The 20,954-nt window shown below is 47.8% G+C and overlaps 1 protein-coding gene across 1 annotated transcript; it reads right to left on the bottom strand.

Moving 5' to 3' along the window:
- Positions 1–9,265: 9,265 nt before the first annotated feature.
- On the bottom strand, positions 9,266–12,330 carry LOC125931424 (melanoma-associated antigen 9-like). Its single transcript, XM_049643309.1, is given in 5 exon segments — positions 9,266–9,500; positions 9,644–9,813; positions 9,815–11,104; positions 11,261–11,363; positions 12,232–12,330. Coding segments are annotated over 2 exon segments (1,332 nt in total). The 5' UTR covers positions 11,090–11,104; positions 11,261–11,363; positions 12,232–12,330; the 3' UTR covers positions 9,266–9,500; positions 9,644–9,756.
- Between the last annotated feature and the right edge of the window lie 8,624 nt (positions 12,331–20,954).

Here is a 20,954-nt window from a genome sequence, read left to right as displayed (position 1 = left end):
CTAAAACAACTATGAAAAAGCAGAATAAAGTTGGAAGAATCACACTATTTGATTTTAAGACAAGGCTATAGTAATCAAGATGGTGTGATATTGGATAGAGGATACACATATAGATCAGTGGAACTGATTAGGGAGTCCAGAAATAGACCCACACAAATAAGATCAATGGAGTTTTTTTACGAAGGAGTAAGACAATTCAATTGAGAAATGTTGGTCTTTTCAATAAACGGTAACAGAACAATTAGACACCCATATTAAATAAAAGAAACAAAAGAAAAAAGAATCTGTACTTAAACCTCACACTTTATGGTACAAAAATAAAATATATCACAGATCTAAATATTAGGTGAAAATTATAAAATTTTAAAAGAAAATATAGGAGAAAATCTCATGACCTGGATTTAGGCTTACTCAAAATTAAAAACTTGCTCTGAGAAAAAAAGAGTAAAACGTCAAGCTAAAGACTGTTAGAAAATATTTGCAAATCATATATTCAACAAAAGACTTGTATCCAGAATACATAAAAGTTTTTCAAAACTCAAAAATTGGGAAACAAATGACCCAATTTTAAAAATGGGCAAACAATCTTGATAGACACTTCACCAAAGTGGGCATATGGATGGCAAATATGCACATGGAAATTGTTCTACACTAATAAAGAGAAATGCAAATTAAAATCAAGATGAGGTAACACAACACAAATTTGAGATGTGCTAGATGGGTAATGGGTATTAAGAAAGGCACTTGTGATGAGCACTGGGAATTGTATGTAAGCGATGAATCACTGAATTCTACTCCTGGAACCAATATTGCACTGTATGTTAACAAACTAAAATTTAAATTAAAAAAAAAGAAAAAAAGAGAGTGACTAAAATTAAAAAAAAATTACTGACATTACTAAATGTTAGCAAGGATAAAGAACAACTTGAAATCTCATATTACTGGTCAGAATGTAAAATGGTACAGCCTCTGTGGAAAATGATTTGGTAATTTCTTCTAAACATACAGACCCTACATGACTCAGAAATGCCACTCTTGGAAGAAATAAAAACTCATGTTCACACAAAAACCTACTAATGAATGTTTATAATAGCTATATCCATATTTGCCAAAATCTGTTCATATTTATTTAAATGTCCTTCCATGGGTGAATGGATAAACAAACTGTGGTGTATCCATACAATGGGGTACTACTCAGCAACAAAAAAGTAATGAACTATTGATACACACAACAACTTGAATGAACCTCAAATACAATTTCCTGAGTGAAAGAAACCAGTCTTAATAAATTACATGCTCTGTTCTTCCATATCTGTAACATTTTTAAAAAGACAAAACTACAGTGATAGAAAACAGATGAGTGGTTACCAAGGTTAGGTGTTGGGGAAAAGTATGATTATAAATAAATAGCATATGAGAGTTTTTTTTTTTTTGGAAGGAGCATGAGGAAACAATTTTGTGTTATGGTTGTGGCTACATAAATCTATACATCACTTTTAGCTGTACACCAAAAGAAAAAACTAATTTTACTGTTTGAAAATTTAAAAATAAGAAATATAGAAATCTAGAGTGACTATATTAATATCAGAAAAAGTTGACTTTATAAGAAGGAAATGTACCATGGACAAAAAGGAACATCACAGGGGCGCCTGGGTGGCTCAGTTGGTTAAGTGTCTGACTTTGGCTCAGGTCATGATCTCACGGTTTGTGAATTCGAGCCCTGTGTCGAGCTCTGTGCTGAAGCTCAGAGCCTGGAGCCTGCTTCAGGTTCCATGTCTCCCTCTCTCTCTGCCTCTCCACCGCTCACACTCTGTCTCTCTCTCTCTCTCTCTCAAAAATAAATCAATAAACATTTACAAAAAGGAGCATCACATAATGATAAAAGAGTCAATTTGCCAAGAAGACATAACAATCCTAAGTGTGTATACACCTAAAAGCAGAGCTTCAAAATATAAGAAACAAAGTTTGATTGAACTGAAAGAATAGTCACATCTACAGTTAAATTTGGAGACTAAACACTCCTCTCATAGAAGTAAACAAAATGTCTTTGCAATGTTCTGGGGAAGCAGAGGCAATAGATGTAAATAAAATGAGCCAAGCTCCACACTCTTGTTGAAGGTGCTTGAACTTGATCTGAGGATACTTTAAAAAAAAAAAAATTTTTTTTTAATGTTTATTTATTTTTGAGACAGAGAGAGACAGAGCATGAATGGGGGAGGGGCAGAGAGAGAGGGAGACCCAGAATCAGAAGCAGGCTCTAGGCTCTGAGCCATCAGCCCAGAGCCTGACGCGGGGCTCGAACTCACGAACCGCGAGATCGTGACTTGAGCTGAAATCGGAGGCTCAACCGACTGAGCCATCCAGGCGCCCCTACCTGAGGATACTTTTAAAAGAAGGAAACATGGGTAAGAAGGTAAAGAAGGCCCATAATGTTTCTTGGGGCTGAGAGCTAGCAGGTAAAGCACAAGTAGAAGCCTCTTTTATTTCTTTTTTTTTAAATTATTTTTTGAAGTTTATTTATTTTGAGAGAGACAGACACAATATGAGTGGGGGGAGGGGCACAGAGAGAGGGAGACAGAATCCCAAGCAGGCTCCATGCCATCAGTGCAGAACCCAATGTGGGGCTCAAACTCACAAAACTGTGAGATCATGACCTGAGCCAAAACCAAGAGTCAGATGCTTCACTACTGAGCCACCTAGGTGCTCATAGAAGCCTCTTTTCAAATTAGAATTTAAGGCAGGTCTGGAAAGAAAAAACAGGGATGGTGGGTTGGAGGGAGGGTAGCCAATTCTGTTCTGACAGTAGAGAATAGTAGAAAGATAATGTGTGCTTATGTGTGTCTGGATTGAGGTGGGGGGGGGCAATGGGCAATGAGGACTTTGGAAAATAAATGGGATTATAACGTATGTTGAACACACAGAGGTTAGGGCACCACTTGCTTTTGGCAGTGCTGGAAAACCCAACAGCAAAATTAGAAGTCAGTGCGTTGGGTGCATTGGAGTCCACACAGATAGGTGTCTATGCAGGAGCATGAGGAAGTCCATGTCTGAAGAAGGGCCTTGTAGCACACAGCTTTCACATCTATGCTCAGGAAGACCCTAGAGTCTGTGGCTGAGTGTCAGGGTCCACTTCTTTTAAGGCTTAGGTAGGACTTTAGGATTATAGTCCTCACTTCAACAGTTCAACCAGAGTTCTCTGCCTTGCTCGTGTATATGGAGTGGATTTCTGTGGAAGGCTTCAGTTGAAATAAGAGGTCCTACATCTAAAATTTTGATGTCCACTAAATGACCCATCATGGGTCTAGCCTCTAGAGACTTGAGTCCAAGGGTGTCCTCCAGGCCCCTAGTCTGTTTGTAATGAGCAACTTCTGTTACTGAAGAGCTGCCAACTGCCTAAAATGCACACACTAGGTTTGAAAAGATAGTGTCTGGATATTGGAGGCAACAGAGAGAGAGTGTAAGCTTAGTTTTGCCAAAGGCTATCAAGAGTAAAGTCCTTAAAAGTGATCCAACACAGCAGATGTGAAATTGAAAGGTCATTAGTGTAACTGTACGTGAGCCACAAATGCAAGAATATATATATATATACATATGTATATATATATATGTACATATACTATACTAGTATAGTATATGTACATATACTATAAAAACTTTCTGTAATTATATTTTCTGGTTCTTTTCTCCCATTAAAGTCTTTCCTAAATTTAATATGTGACTTTAGTTTCCAACTGTGTTTGCTAACACAGCCTAACAATGTCCAGTCCAAGCTCCTCTCCTGTTAGACCCATGTTTCCTACTACCCACTGGATAGACCCACCTGGACAACCAGCAGAAGTTCACCACCCACATGGCTCATACTGACTGCATTCTCCATATTTTCCTCATCAACTCACCACTACCTCTTCCTCTCTCATCCTCAATCTGAGATGAGAGCAAAAGCTCCAACAAAGTGAGAAACCTCAGAACTCTGGGTCATTATACACTCTCCCCACCATCACACAGTTCCTGAAACTCTTTTACATCACATCTCTCACCATCCTCCCACTCAGGCTGAATTAAGTGCTTTGTCGTCTTATTTGGCTTTGTTTGCTTAATATTCTTTCTCAGCATATGTTCAGTAAATGTTTACTGTATGAATGAGTGAATCAACCAAATTACTGGAAAGTGCCATTCATCAGCTCAAAATGTGGAGCCTGGCCCCTGCCTGAGCCTTCCACTTCCATAGATGAAACCTACAGTTCTCCAATGGCTCATGAACTTCAGAATTCCCATAGGAAATTATTTCTGAGGGTGTCCATGGTGCTTCCTTCCTAGGAAACATAGTCTATCAGAAGGTTTCCCCAGCCCATTCATGTTCCTTGTCGTGCATTGGGGCCCACACCTCCTCATCAGTTGAACAAGAAAAAGTGCCATCTTTACAGGTTTTCCATCCACCTTGCAAACATCTGCATCTTGGGCCAGTCCTGTATCCCAGACAGAATCTGATGGCAACACAGGCCAGTCATCATGGCCACAGGACATCCGCTCCTTCTATGCCAAGGCCCCAGAAGCCCTGCAAGGCAGTCCGAGCCAGGGACACCATTTGGACAGCGTTCAAGCGTGTCCATGCCCAGCCGTTTATCTGCAGAGTCTGAGATGATTAGTCCCAGGGCTTTCTCCTTCTGATTTCGCCCTCCTTGCCACTGCACACTTCCTTCCACTGCTCTTGGCTGTTCCTGGCCCTTCTCAGCCATCATTCCTCGGCTCACTAACCCCTCACTCACATAGCCCCGCCCTTTGTGGGGGGTTGCACTGCACCCAGAGGGAAAGTCCCCAGCCTCCAGCAGGCATCCTGACAGCTTCCAGCCCCAGGACCCTGGCAAGGATGCACTAGATAATGCTATAATGCTAGAGTAATCCAGAGATGTCGCTCACCTGAATGACGCAGGGAGCCAAGTGTACTGTTCCTGACAGAGGTAGGGGGACTCTAAGGCAGCGGGGTGTCTGGCATGGTGCTGGTCCATTCATCCAATAGACCTGCCCTGTTCAGACCACCCTGAAACTTCCAGCTAGTGATAATGATTCAGAGATTTCCCCAGCCTGTTCATGTTCTTTGTCCCAGGTCCCTCTCCCTCCCCACCTTCTCTCCTTCTGGCCCCTTTGCCCCTAAGCTAGACTCTAGATTCAGAGCCCCAACTCCCAGCCTGCCTGGGGGCTCCCTGGACTTGGTTTTGTACTCCTTTTCTCTCATGGACTGTGGCAATCGCTTTCCGCTGGATGCTCTCAATGCCCCTTCCTAGCTGAGGGTGTCCTGTCTGGTTCCCTCCCCTGGCTCCTGGTCACTCTGGCCAAATCCTTCTTTCTCAAAGTAAAGGGGAAATATCTTGTTGGTATTGCATAATCTCAAATCATTTGCAATTTTTATGAGAATACAAATCAGTATAGCATTTTTGGAATAAAATTTCAGACGTATCTATAAAATGTTAAACTGTCCACACCCTTTCCACTTTAACCCAATGTCTATGTTAGTATGTATATGTCATTAGAAAACAATGTTTTCTAACGTTTACCCAGGCATTCGTATTCAAAGATGTTGTTTTCACTTCATTAATCATAGGACACAGGGAAAACCACTTACATCTCCACCAGGAAAAAAAAATGTTTATGTTATTAATTGTGGTATATACATACTTTAACACTCCAGGGAGTAGTTTCAAAAGTGAGGTGGATCTATATGTGCTGTCACGGGAATATCCTGCGTCCATTTTATTAAGTACCAAAAGCTAGTGGCAGAACAATATGTCCACTCTTACCTATTATGTTGAAGAAAACCGATATATTCTGACAGCACACTATTGAAAACCGTAGTCACCTTTAAATAACACACACTAGATTGTTAGTCGTGGGGACTTCTGAGGAGAAGGCTGAACTGTGGAAGATCTTTGAAAAGGGAACATTGTGACTTACCTGTATTTTTAGAGTTTTTTGGAAGCAGGAAGATATGCACTACTACCTTTGTACTTGAAATTTCCATGTAAGTCTAACAACAGAAAAGCAGCCATGTCAAAGTAACTGCTAACTGATGCAACAGACAAACCCTGACACTTGAAGGGCTAGCACAACAAAAGTGCATGCTGGTGCACGTAAATTCTGATACAGTTTGGCAGGGGCCCTCCGCTTTTCCTAGACCCTGGAGAGACAGGTTGCTTTCATCCTGTGGCTCCCCAATCTCAACATGGGGTGGCCATGGTGAATCAAGGGAGACAGCACGGAGCTGACATACCGACATACTGGCTCTGAGATGCCTGGATGTGACGAACGATGCTTCTGCTCACGTCTCCGTGGCAAAGGGTCATCACATGACCCTTCCTAACTACAAGTGGACTGGAAATGCAGGGTCCCCTGTGTCCAGGAAGGAAAGCAAAGACACGGTATGGATGAGCGTTGAAATTTCTCCCACGTATCGCTACACAGTAGGTGCTCAACCAAAGGCAACTATCATAATTTGTTAGGACAACCGACTTTATTGCTCGGAGGAGTAATCGGAGGTCAGATTTGCCTTGGTTTTCTTTGAATTTTCAAGTGCCTACCACATGACAGATACTTTCAAATAGAGAACCACATCTAATGTTAAGAGGATCCTGTACCTCTCAGCAGGAAGCGTTCACCTTCTTCACTCAATAGTACTTTTCTGCATTGCCTGCAGAAAATCCCTGCATTGCCATCTGTAATCACAATAGGCGAGGATTTCCTCCTTCTTTTTGAAACATGGGTAAAGTCTGAACCTGTGAGTCTCTGCTACCCTCCACGTGACTAAACTTGCCTCAACACCTTACCTGCACAGGTGCCATTAGGCTCACTGGCCGCCAGGGCTTTTCCGTGGGGCTGGTACCAGACAAGAGGCAGTGGGAGGATGGTTCTTTCTTTCTGGTTCAATTTGGCCTAATATGTCCACCGAGGAACCATTTTTTGCCACCCAGGAGCATTCCAGGGATTTTAGGAATTTGACTTCAGTGGATGTTTGCTCATCTACCACTTGTGATGAAGCATTACTATCTGACCACCTAAATAAGCTCCTTCATCTGAATATGTGTTCCGTTCCCAGCTTCAAATAAGAAAATCATTGAAGTCCTACTGCAAACACCAGGGTGGCTTCAAATATCCGCTGTGTAACATCAGGGTTAATCCCCAAGTCCCTGTAGGTTATAGGTGCAATGAGACATTCCTCACAGCCCATTGGGAAAACAGAGAGTGTATGGAAGACTCCCTGGGGAGGGATGAACAGATGTCTTAAGGTCACAGTCCAAGTCCCGTTTCCCATCAAAAGGGCTTTAGCTGTCAGAGGGGTTGGAGGGTAAGCTCCAGGAGAGCCAGGGAACCTGGGCAGGGAGGAGGCATGCTCTATGTCATGGGAGGGCATGAAGCCCTTGTGCAGCCAGGAGAGGAGGCGGTGGTGATGAGCTGGCCGGCAGGCCAGGTTCCAGAGTTGGACAGGAGGGCACATGTGGGAAGACCAGGGGCTGTCATGGGGGAAAGTGTTGGGACTGGAAAGAAACGGCGGCACCTAGCAGAGTCTGCTCTGGACAAGACTCGGAAAATCCCCAAGTTGTGTTTGATTCTTCTTGTCACCTTTCTTCCTTAGGCCTGTTTTTACTACCTGGGCCTCGGGGTCCTACTTTATGTCACCTGGGAAACACCATGGGAGCGAGAAGAGAAACGTAGGAGTCAGACGGTCGGCCACAGGCTGGGGTGGGTGGGAACAGCGTGGGCTCTCCATGAATTCAGACCAGGGGTCCGGTTTCTGCCCTGTCACTTACTAGCCGTGTGATCCTGGGAAAACGACCAAGCCCTGTGGGCCTCAGGTTCTTCATCTGTGAAGTAAGTGGGTTTCATAAGCCCCATCTTGCAGGACTGCAGGAATGTATGTGATGTATGGAAAGCACCTCGCACTGTGCCGGGCACATATCGGAACTGTGATGAATGGCAGTTGTTTCTAATGTTGTTTTGATCCCAGACCCTTCTACTCTCTCCTCTGGGATATTTTTTGTTTTCCAGGTCATGCTAGAGAATATGCAGCTCAACAGAACATGGAACAGCTAATAAGCCAAAGAGGGTGCTTCATAAATAAAACTCAGTCCATTTTCTTTTTTTAATTTTTAAAACATGTTTTATTTATTTTTGAGAGAGAGGGACAGAGCACGAGCAGGGGAGGGCCAGAGAGGAAGGAGACACAGAAACTGAAGCAGGCTCCAGGCTCTGAGCTGTCATCAGATGCTTAACCGACTGAGCCGCCCAGGGTCCCCACAGTCCATTTTCCAAATAGGGGATATATGTGGGATATATGAGAATATGCGTGGAATGTAGGCGTGGGGGAGTCGTCCCAGCTGGATACAGCACAAAGCTGCTAGAATTTGAATCAAAGACCAACTTCCTCCCTCCTTCCACATGCTCTTCCGTCCAAACCACAACTTTCATTCATTTCTCCCACACCAAAACCTAGACCTGGCTTACAGCTGTCTAAGGACACTCAAGATAATCAAATGAAAACATCTTTATAATGCACTTGGTTCTGGTTTCCCATGGCCAGGAACAACAGTGTCCGTCTAGAGCCTTCTGGGCTCGACTTTAAAGGAATATTATTGCATTTCTCCAGAAATCCTTGCAGATGATGGGTAGAAAACACCTAGTCCGTGCACTGTGTTCAACTACACCGGGACAAGAGTGCAGGACACTTTCACTTCCTGACCCAGGAGGAGATTTCTTTGGTTTGTCCATGATCCAAAAGGAACTTCTCAGAGCAATTATCTATTTGAGATTTTGCTCATACCCCTAAGGGACACCATCTGTGGGCCTGGCCACTGTCAACATCCAGTTTCATTGTGATCAGCTGCGCAGAAGGCATCACACTGACCAGAGACACCAAGCCAGCCTGGCTCAGGATGTCTCCATTGTAGGGCTCCCCCTGGAGCCACACTGCCTCACCCTTCTTTGGTTTGTTCTGCTCCTCTTAGGGGACCTTTCCCTGCCTTCCCATGGGGACCGCAGCTGCTAGATAGTCACCTATGGGCGAGACGTGTCCTGCCTCTCCTAGTGTCCTCACTGCCAACACAGGGCCCTTCCGAGAGCGAGCAGAGCTCGGCGAATGTCCGGCCACAAATGTCCCAGTGAGCTGGGGACCTCTGCTCAGATCGAGTGTCTCCTCCTTTCTTGGAGACCCAAGCAAAGGCAGGCACACATCTCTACGTCCCTTGTCCAGAATGACAGACGACAAGGGACGAGAAGCAAGAACGAACATCTTTTACTTCTCCATGGCCTGAAACCATCCGTTTACTGCCAAGGTCTTCACGTTTGCAAGACATCCCTGTCTGTGCCCAGCCCAGGCACCGCGATTCCCTTCTGGATCCCGAACGAGGACGGAAGGGTTCCCAGCTCGTTGCACCAAACGGCAAAACTCTGACTCTCGAACACCTGCGGCGTGGGTGCCACTCCCACGCTGAGCCCGAAGCTCACGAAACCTTCTGTGACAAGGAACAACATCTGAAAACTTCCTCGAGGAAACAAAGATCGATTTCCGAGGCCACGTAGACAGAGAACAAGAACCCACCCAAACGTGCTCTTGGCCCCGCTTTCCCCCAAGCCGCCCTGGCCCTCCACTACTCACAACGCCCAGCGCCCGCTCTGCTCGCACTCGCAGGCGAGAAGTGGCCTGGCTTCGTGCCCCGCAGGAGAAGCTGCTCGACCCCAGGCGGGAACGGGCCCGGCTGCCCCTCGGGCTCAGGCCCGCTCTTCCTCATGGCTCACAGCCTCTTCGGACAGACACGGAGACCCCGGGCTGCCTGCTGTTGACCGCGAGGATGTGCTGCAGCACCTGCACGCCGCTGGTTTCTGCGTGGGCCCTGGGACCCCACAGGAACTCGTAGCGTGCGGGCTCGCTGCCGGGCACCTGCCGGTACTCCAGGTACCCTTCCTGCACCCAGACTTCGGTCAGCAGCTCCCTGGGCTCCCCATAGAATACGTGCTCCCTGCCGGCATACACCCCCATGACCCCCAGCGCTTCCCACACCGCCTCCTCAGGGGCACGGTCGTCCTCCAGGAGGATCACCCACAGGACCAGCACCAGGAGGCTGGTCTTGGGCATGCCGTCCCTACCACTCGGCGTCCCATCGCAGCTGAGGCCCAGGATGCTGACCAGGACGTAGGAGTGCTCGCGGGGGTCCACTTCCTTCACGTCGACTCCAAAGACCAGCTGCAGATACTCGCAGGCTCGGCGGAAGATCACGGGGAAGCGGTCCCGGTCATCTCGGCTGACCGCCGCCAGCATCTCCGCCCGTGTGGTCGGCTGCTTGGTGCGATACTTGAGGAGCAGCAGCAGCACCAGGCCGGCCACCTTCACGCGGAGCGCATCTGGGAGCGAGGCCTGGGCCCCCGCCGGGGCCCCCCAGGTGCTCGACCCCTCCTCATCGGGGCTGCTGGAGCCCTGGTGGGACTGGCTCCCCGGAGCGCCTGCCATGGCACTGGGGGAGGGGCAGGTGCTCCGAGGGCTCTGGGGAGGACTCGGGGACCGGGCAGCAGCAGATCCCTCCTCCAGGGGGACCAGAATGAGGACAGAGCAGGAGGAGGACACGGAGGAAGAGGAGATGGAGGAGGAGGTGGAGTTAGAGGAGGAGGTGGAGTTGGAGGAGGAGAAAGCAGAGGAGTAGGAGGGGCGGGGCCCGTCTCCCTCCTCCTCCTCCTCCTCCTCCTCCTCCTCTTCTTCCTCCGACTCTACCTCCTCCACCTCCACCTCCACCTCCAACTCCACCTCCAACTCCTCCTCCTCCAACTCCTCTTCCTCCGACTCCACGTCCTCCTCCTCCACCTTCAACTCCACCTCCTCCACCTCCTCCACCTCCTCCTCCACCTCCTCCACCTCCTCCTTCTTCAACTCCACCTCCTCCACCTCCAACTCCACCTCCAACTCCACCTCCTCCTCCACCTCCTCCACCTCCTCCTTCTTCAACTCCACCTCCTTGTCCTCAGGCTCTGGCAGCGGTGCATCCCATGGCAGCGGGACCTCTCTTGGCTCCTCCTTAAGCTTGCAGAGCGCACCCCTCTCACCCAGGGGCATGATGGTCGCGAGACCCTGAAGACAGATGAGGGGTGGCTCCTCAGGGGGAGGCCCAGCCCACAGAGCCCGAGCTCCCAGGCCTGAGAGCGGGGCCGCGTGGGGGTTGGGGGCCGAGGGGTCCCCTCTGGGGTGGGATGGGCGAGCCCGCGGCCCCACGCGCGGAGCACGCACCTCGCCTGGACAACCGACTGGCACGCGGCCGCGCCTCCTCTGCTCTGTGACCTCGGGACTCCTGCCTCAGACCAAGGCCTCAACTCCAGAGCTCTCCGAGCCCCTGGAAGACGGAGGGAGGGAGGGAGGGACGGAGGGACAGACGGAGGGAGGGACGGAGGGGGCGCCTCAGGGTCTCAGGGTGGGTGCAGACCGCGTGCACCGCCCCGGGCCCCCACCCCCCACTGCGGCCAGGAGGTTCTGGCCAGGACTCTGGGCGCCCCCCCACCCCGGGAGCCCCCACCCCATCCAGCCTGGACCTGCCCCTTCTGGGCCTCCGCTGACAGCCAGAGCGGACCCGAGCGGCAGGGCAGGCCTCCTGGGCCCTACGTAGGTGTCCTGGGCTGGGAGGCAGCGCCTCCTCTCTCCCCTGCACCCCGGCCAGGGCCCGGGATCCTGCCTCGGCTGACCGGGGTCCAGCCCCGCACACCAAGGCCCTCCCCTCGCCCAGACCCACCGCGGGGGCGGCTTTCCGACGGCGGCCCCGGGGCTGGGGTCCAAGGGGCCTCCGGCCGTCCTCCCGCACGGCTCTCCCGGGGAGCCCCGGGCCCGCTGCCTCCCACCAGAGCCCTCCCGGCCCGGCGAGGTCCGGGCCAAGGCGGCTGGCGTCGCAGGAGGCGACCAAGTCCGGGGAGGCCCGGGGCCGATGGCAGGGGCTCACAGGGGTTCCTTGGGGTCCCTCAGCCCTGTCCTCTCGTCCCCATCCGGACTCCCTGGGCGGCCTGGGCCTCGGGCTCTGCCGCCTGACGCCGGCTCCTCGCGCGCAACCAGCTCTCGGTCGGGCTGGGACCCAGAGCCCGAGGCCGCCCACGCCTCACGCCCTGGTCACAGTCGTCGTGGTCGCGCCACCCTGCGGCCTCCACCGCCGCCCCCACCGCCGGACTCATTCCCCTCTGGGTCCCGGCTCCCTCGCTCCTCCCTCTGGGCCTCACCTCGAAGCCCACGAGGCTCGGCGCCCTTCCCGCGCCCGACGGGCTTCGAGGCGCAGGCCGGAAGACGCCGACGACGCCGAGGCCCCCTCGCCTCGCCTCGCCCCGCCCCGCCCCGCCTCGCCCCGCCCCGCCAGTCTCTTGAGACCCGGATGCGGAAGTCCAGACACCCCAGCGGGGCCTCATTCCCACTAGGGGCTTCCCTAGGCTGCCGCTAGGGGTCGCCTTCCGGGCCGGGGCCTCCGTTCTGGGGGCCGGAGTCCCTCCCTCGGTGCTCCCTCCGTGGCCTCCTGCACCCCGGGGATGGCCTGGGCGCGTGGCCGCTGACGAAGGGAACTCGTGCCCCTCAGACCAGGGTCCGAAGGTCTCTGGGACGCACCGCCCAGGCTCAGTGACGGGGCGCCCGCCACCTCTGGCCACCCGATGCAGGGGCTCCCCGGGCCTGCGGCACGGACTGACTTCATAGCTCTGGGCTGGGGTGGACCTGGTCTCCTGACAGCACCTGGGCCCTCTTCACCTCTGCCCACCTGAGCGGCTGCTCCCGACAGACAGACGGTCCCCTGTCCTCCCCAGCTCACCGATCCTTCCCCCTGTTCTGCCCTTTCGCACCCCACTCCGCGGCCCTGGCTACCTGAGACCCGGATGCATGAATCCAGTCTTGCCCAGTGTCTCCATCCCGCCCGGGGGCCTTACAGGACTGATTCTGATGTTGGGTCCAGGCTCCTTCCGTCCTCTGCATCCTCACCAGGAATCGCCGCAGGACCTGGGCCCTGCCCTCTGACAAACTGAGGTGTCGAGCCCTCTCCTCGCCCCCCCACCCCCTACTCTGCCCCGTGTCTCTGAGACCCTGCTGTGGAAGTCTGGCCCGACTTGCCTCCAGGAGTCCCCATCCCGCCCCGGGCCCTTACTGGAAGGATGCCAGGGCCCAAACTCTGTGAGGTCCCCTCTGTGTGTCCTGGGGTCCTGAGTCCCTTGGCCCTGGCCCGGCCCGTGTCCCTGCTCTCTCCTAACTGGGATCTTGCCCCTCACCCCAAGGTCCTCAGCTCCCTCGGATCTCGGAGGAGCAGGTGGCTGGACGCGGCCTGCAGCCACCCTCTCCAGGGACCCCAGGGCCGCTGCAGGGGCAGAGCGCCTGTCGCCGGGGTGGAGTGGGCTCCACGGTTGTCCCTCAGGTCCCAACACCTGCTCCATGAAGAGCCGGGGCGCGTCCCTCTGGGGCCCCGTGTAGACAGCCCTGCTGGGAGAGGGGCTCCGCCTGACGACCCTGCCGGGGTCTCTCTGGGCTGCCGGCGGGGCTGACCTGGATTCCTGGCTGCGGTGGCCCGCTGTGCTCCCTCACAGGTCGATGTATATGCCTGTTTGCCGGGTCTGGGCCCCTTCCCTTGGCTGACCTGAATTGGGCCTTCTGGACCGAGACCCCCACCTCTGTCACCCCTGTCTGCAGGGAGGACGTCGGCGGACGTCACGTCTGGACCCCATGGCCACCGGTCCCCAGGCATTGATAATATCCCTCAGAGGTGGGTTTCGGAGGCTGGCGGAGGTTGGGGGGGGGGAGTCTTCCCTCCTCTCTGGGATCCTCACCTTGATTCTGGCAGGCTTGGGTCAGAGCCTCATTTTTACTTTGGCACCGGCAGGTCAGAGCCTCAGACCCAGGCTCTCACTCCCTATCTTTCCTGAAGACATGAGGGAACGTTTTTGAGGGTTGTGCCCAGCCTTTTGCCCTGGCTTGAGGTCTCTCATAGCTGCCAACAGGGGCACAGGTGGGCTAAGTAGCCCCCAGTATTCTGAGTCATGTGCCATCTTCAATCCTTACCCAGGAGGCTCTCATCAACACTTAGGGAATGCACGCAGTTGCAGGACAAATGCCTGAAGTGGAGCTTTAGTGCCCATAAACCTGGGCAAGGGTCAGAGAACATGCACTGCTTCCCATGTGGTCCCTTTGCCAGCACCCAGACTTCAGAAATATGTTCAAGATTTAATTTACTGAGGAGGCTGAGGAGCTCCAAGGGTTTTGGGGGATGATCCTACGATTTTATGGTTATCTAATATTGCAGGGTCCAGTGCAGTGAGTTTTCCTTTGTCATGCTCATCCATAGTAAGAAGTACATTGTCCAACTCTACCTAGTGTGTGTACTATATACATATATATGTATACACACATATATATGCATGCCTCTTTATGTTATATATTTATATGAGTGTGCATATATATGTGTATATGTGTGTAGACTATACTTATTTGATGAAGACTAACTTGTCTTACTACATGTGATTTGCTTTGATACTCTCTATTCTAGTCTGTTGTTTATATTCTATTTACATAATAATTTTTGGAAAGGGTATTCCTCCCTGCTAAGATGATTTCAGATGGTTATTAGCACAGACTCTGGACTCAAATGCCTCAATCATCCCATCTTTCCCTCTGTCTTGGTATTACTCCAGGGCTACTGGCATGTGTGCTGCCAGAACCCGCCTCAGATTTGTGCCAGGATGTAGGGGCAGAAGTTTAAAATAATTTCTCCTATCCATCCTGTCATTTGCATCTATGCAGCCTACAGTACCTTCCCACATCCCTGTTGCTCTTCACACCCCAAGCCCAGACACAGGCACCAACTCACTACTCCCTATTCTCCCGAAGAACTTTCTCCTGTTTGTTGTTTATAATTTGTTGTTGATTCCCCTTCTCCCCTTCCTTCTATAGTCTTCCAGGTTTGGTATGGGGAGAAGTCAGCAGTCTGAGCTTGATAGTCATCTTGCCAGCTACACGGTAGGGCACTAAATCTGTAAATCATTTAAACAGAATTCTGTGTTTAGAATATTCTGGAACAATATATACTGGTTCATTTATTTGGGACCTCTTTTACCTGAATCTATCAGTAAACCTGTGTACTTGTATACTTAACTATATTTATAAAGATATATAAAGCTATGTGTCATATATATGTATAATTGATATGATTATGTATAGGCTTTTTTTTTTTGAGAAAGAGAGAGAGAGAGGGCGCAAGTGAGCAGGGGTGGGGGAGAGAGAGAGAGAGAGAAGCAGGGGTCACCCAAAGCAGGTCTCTAGCTCACCCGAAGTGGGACTTGAATTCACAAACTGTGAGATCATGACCTGAGCCGAAGTCAGATGCTTAACCGACTGAGCCACTCAGGTTCCCTAGTTATATAGTTTTCTGTATAGTTACATAGATCTTGTCATTTTTGCTGGGCTTCTTTATAGGTAATTTTTGAATTTTGTTGTCATTGTGAATGGGGTATATTCTATTACATGTTCTAATTTGTTAATAATTTTGTGTGGCAGAGCTAGGTAGTTTGCTATAAGGATCTTTCATACACTATCTGAAGTCTCATCCCCTTGAATATCGCACGTGCCTATTCCTTTGACTTTTCAAAATAAGTGAAGAGATTGTTATTAAACACTATCTCTTTATTTTCAATGTGCATACATATTATTTATATGACACTCATAGGTCTGGCTTTGTGTTCCAGTACAGGTATGAATGGTGAAGGTGAGAGTATCTACCTAAATGTAGTTCCTGTCTTTAATGGGAATGCCTCCAACATTTGACATTTAAATATGTTCACTATTTTAGGAAATGGAAGTTCTTCTCATCTTAGTTTGCTAAAACTTTTTACTATGAATTCATCTTGAATTTCTTTAAAATACTTTTTCTTTACTAACTGATGTGATCAAATGCTTTTTATTTCCTCTAATTTGTCAATGTAGGGAATTACAATTGAAATTATTTTTTAATGTTAAGTCATATTTTCATCCCTTAGACATTACTGCTCATTTAATTCACTGTTGGGTTGAATATGCTATTAATTTACTTAGGATATTTGCTGCTATATGAATGAACTTGGCACAAGTATTCTTTTTGTGGTATGTCCACATTTAATTTTTGAATAAAGAATAGCTAGGGGCACCTGGGTGGCTCAGTCGGTTGAGCATCCAACTCTTGATTTTGGCTCAGGTCATGATCCCAGGTTGTGGGATCAAGCCCCACATCAGGATCTGTGCTGAGTGTGGAGCCTGCTTAAGATTCTCTCTCTCTCTCTCTCTCTCTCTCTCTCTCTCTCTCTCCCCCCCCTCCCCCCCTCTTCCCCCCAAAAAAAAAAAAAAAAAAGAATAGCTAGCTTGGGAGAATGAGTTGAACAGTTGCCCATCTTTCTATAGTTTTGGAAGAGTTGACATAAGATGGTGATTAGTTTTCCCTGATATTTTGTAGAATTGGCTCCCAAAACTGCCTGTCCTAGAACTTTTGAGGGTGACTTTAGTTTTGAAAACAGTTTCAGTTTGTATTGTTAAGGTTTTTTTTTTTAATTTCTGTATGGGCCAATTTGGACATTTTTCCCCCCTAAAAATGATCATTTTCACTTAGGATTTCAAATTTAATAAAATGATAATTATAATGAAATGTTTTCTTGTGGAAAGTTATAAATATATACAATAGTGGAGAGAATAGTATAATGAACTCAATATACCTGACCCTCATCATCAAAAACCTTAATTATATGGCCAATCTGGTTCCAATTATTTCTCCACCTACTTTGCACCTCAGCTGCTGGAATAATTATTTTATGTCTAAATATTTCAACGTACATTTCTAAGCATGAAATGTTAAATATTGAAAATATCCAGTTATTTTTCATATTTACCTGAGGGCCTTATACTTTTTCAAAAATTTGAATTTGTGTCCAAATATGGTTCACAGCTGTGATTATTCATTATGTTCCTTAAATCTTTAAAAATCTATAAATTCCCCTCACATCACATCTTTTTCCGTACAATTTTTTTGTTGTTGGAAAAAAGAAAACAAACCAAGTCTTCTATTGTGACCTGTTTCTTGTAGTGTAGATTTTACTTAATGTAACAATTTGGTGTCCCATAACATGTGTTTTAGCCTCTTGTGTTTCTTTTAATTAGTGGTTAGAAGTGTAAGCTTGATCAGATTAATTTGCTTGTGTTTGTTTTGTTTTATTGTTGTTATTATTGTTGTTTTGCAAGACCACTCCATAGGTGATGCTATGTACTTCCATTAGACATTACATATTGTCTGGTTGTCTCTCTTTGTGCTGATGCCGGCAGTCATTAATAATTACCACCTTTATCAGGGCACCTTGGTGGCCCAGTCGGTTAAGCATCCAACTTTGGCTCGGGTCATGATCTCACAGTCTATGGGTTCGAGCCCCGCACCAGGCTCTGTGCTGACAGCTCAGAGCCTGGAGCCTGCTTCAGATTCTTTGTCTCTCTAGCCTTCTGCCCCTCCCCCACTCACACTCTGTGTCTCTCTCTCTCTCTCTCTCTCTCTCTCTCTCAAAAATAAACATTAAAAAATAAAAAAAAACAATTACCACCTTTATTAATGCAGGATGGTAATTCTCTCATTTTCTCTTTCATAGTTTATTGGCTGAAATACTTCTATATGTTATGTTAACCTTAAAAATAAAACAGCCAAGTATTTTACCAGCAAAATGTTTTTTTTTTTTTTTTGTAATAAAAGAGAATTGCAATATTAGGACACACAAGCTACTGCAAAACCATAGGCAATGCTGGAGAACAAAGGAGGGGTTCTTTTATAGAGAAAAGGGGAAAGTTTGGAGGGCTCTTATGAGCAGAAAAGCCTATGGGAGTAAACTGGGAGTTTGAAATATAGTGGCTTTTCATTGGCTAAATTGTGACCTTCTCTCATTGGCTGGGCTGTTGCTAGGTGATAAGGAAACCTTATTACCTTTGTTGGGATTATAAAGTAGTTGCTAAAGTAGAATCTACTTGCAAGGTGGGGCGCTTTCTGTTGGGTCTGCAATTGACCAAGAGTGGTAGTATGTGAGAGCTCCCCCTACTGGACTTCTGACTCCATTTTAACCAACGTTTCCTTAGTTTTCACAGTAGAGACCTTTCCTTGTCCACATCCACCATTGGTTACACTGAGGAAAAGGTGGAACATATTTGTAGTGTTCTCTTATAATATTTAAATCTCCTGTGCACCTATATTTTGTCCAATTTTATTTAAATTAATTTGTTTATTTGTGCTTTTTTTCAGTAATTGATCATATTTGCAAAAGTATTTTGTAAGTATTTTCAAAGAACTGGCTTTTGTTATTTAGCTCAACTGTTATTTGTTTCATTATTTCTTTAAAAATTTTTTAACGTTTATTTATTTTTGAGAGAGAGAGAGAGACAGAGTGTGAGCTGGCGAGGGGCAGAGAGAGAGGGAGACACAGTATCCGAAGCAGGCTCCAGGCTCTGAGCTGTCAGCACAAAGCCCAACAAGGGTCTTGAACCCATGAACTGTGAGATCATGACCTGAGCCAAAGTCAGGCGCTTAACCAACTGAGCCACCCAGGTGCCCCTTTAAAAAATTTTTTTTCTAAAGTTTATTTATTTTTGAGAGAGAGAGAGACAGAGTGTGAACAGGCACATTATTTCTGCATTTATATTCATTATGTCTAATTTTCTACTTCTTTAGGTTTATTATAGTATTCATTGCCTAGCTTCTTGAATTCCTTGGATGTTATAAATATTTCTTATTTTTTAATACATTCAAGGGTATATATTTCCAGTTAAGTATCATTTAGACTAGTATCCAGATAAGTAGCATTTAGACAAAGGTAATATTGTATAGCTTTATGTGTATTACTTAAATATTTTACAAGTTGAATATATCACTCTATAACTTATGGTATTAGAAGTTTTTAGACATACATATACAAAAACTAGAGTGTAGAATTATTATTTTTATTTATTTATTTTTATTAAGACAATATTTTAGAGCAGTTTAAGGGTCATAGCAAAATTAAGGGAAAGGTACAGAGATTTCTTATATACCCTCTGTCCCCACACATGCATACCCTCCTCCATTATCAACACCCCCCACTAGAGTGATAATTCCCTCTAATGTTTTTTAAATTTCAGTTATTGTATTATTCAACTTTGATGGGTTCTTCTCTATATTTTCTATCTCTTTAAAATTTTTTTAATGTTTATTTTTTTGAGAGAGAGAGAGAGAGAGAGAGAGACAGAGTGCAAGTGGGAGAGGGATAGAGAAAGAGGGAGACACAGAATGTGAAGCAAGCTCCAGGCTCTGAGCTATCAGCACAGAGCTCAACATGGGGCTCGAACTCATGAACCACAAGATCATGACCTGAGCCAAAGTTGGATGCTTAACTGACTGAGCCACCGAGGCATCCCTCTATCTCTTTGTTGAAGTTCTCACTCATTTTTTTCTACTCTTCTCTCCAGCCTTGTGGGTATCTTTATGATCATTACTTTCTTTATCAGGCATATTATTTATCTGTTTACTTTAGTTCTTTTTTAGAGTTTTTTTTTCTTGTTCTCTCTTTTGGAACATATTCCTGCCTCCCCATTTTACTTGACTTTCTGTGTTTGTTTCTATGGATTAGGTGGAATAGCCACTTCTCCTCAGCTGGAAGGAATATATTTGTGTATCATCATCCCCTGTGTTAACTGTGTGTGCTTGGTAAATTTGCTGGCTGGGTGGAGCTGTGGCTGGCATGGGCTGAGCGTCCTGGGGCTTTCCACATAGCAGGTGCCCTGTCAGGACAGCTAAAGTGGATGCAGGCCAGGGTGTCCCGGGGTTTCTATGTGCTGAAGGAACCCTAGAAGGACTGTAAAAGCTGAGATGGGTGCAAGATGGAGTGTCTCATGGTGCTCTGTGCAGAGGGTACCTTGGCAGGGTGGCTAGAGCTGATGCGATGTATGGGCCCTAGTAAGTTCTCTATGCTGAGGGTGCTCTAGTAAGATCGCTGAAACTATAGTGGGTGAAAGCTGGGGGGACCCAAGGCTCTACAAACAGAGGGCACCTTGGCAGGAATAGGTGAAGCAGATGTGGATGTAATCAGGGGTGTTTATGGACTCTCTGCATAGAGGGTGCCCTAAAGTGGCAGCTGGAGCTAAGGTGAAGTACAGACTGGGAGGTCTTGGGGCACTCCAGGGGGCATCCTGGCAGGACAGCTAAAAGCTAAAATGGGCACAGGCTGATGTGGTCCCTAGGCTCTTCATACAAAATGTGCCCTAGCAGGACAGCTGAAGCTGAATTGTGTGCAAGCCATGGTGTCTCAAGCTGTTTAGCACAGTGGGTGTGCTGGTTGAGATACTGAAGCCAAGGCCTTTGCAAGTGGGTTTGTTCTAGAATACTCCATATAGGGAGCATCCTGGTGGGTTAGCGGAAACTGATGCAGGCACAAACCTGGGATTCCTGGGGTGCTCATCTTAGAAGACACCCTGGCAGGGTGACTGGATTTAAAACAGACATCAGATGAGGTGTTCTAGAGAGCTCTGCACCCGGAGGGTCCTAGCAAGACATCTGAAGCCAAAGTGGTGTGGGCCTGGAGTGTTCTAGGGTGCTTTGTGTCTGCGTCACCTTGGCACGAAGGCTGGGGCCATTTTGAGTGCTAACTAGTGGTGTCCCAGTGTTCATTGCCCTTTGGCCACCTTGGTAGGTCAGCTGGGGCTGGTGTGGGCTAGGGGCCTGGGGCTCACTGAGGCAGCAGGCCAGTTAGGGTGCCCAGACTATGCACTGGTCTGTGATTCAAGGTGGAGATGGGGTGTAGACTGTATCTGTTAGCTTCTCCCATCTGGAGAGTGTTCCATCAGCTCCCCTCACTGGTGGAGTTCTAGGGCTGACTGTTTTATATCATAGTTGGTCTTTTGAACAGTGGTTTTTTAAAGAAATAAAATAATAATAATATAAAATAATTTT

The sequence above is a fragment of the Panthera uncia genome, chromosome X (genome assembly GCF_023721935.1).
Source record: "Panthera uncia isolate 11264 chromosome X, Puncia_PCG_1.0, whole genome shotgun sequence".
NCBI lineage: Eukaryota > Metazoa > Chordata > Mammalia > Carnivora > Felidae > Panthera > Panthera uncia.
This window is presented reverse-complemented; position numbering and strand designations above follow the sequence as displayed.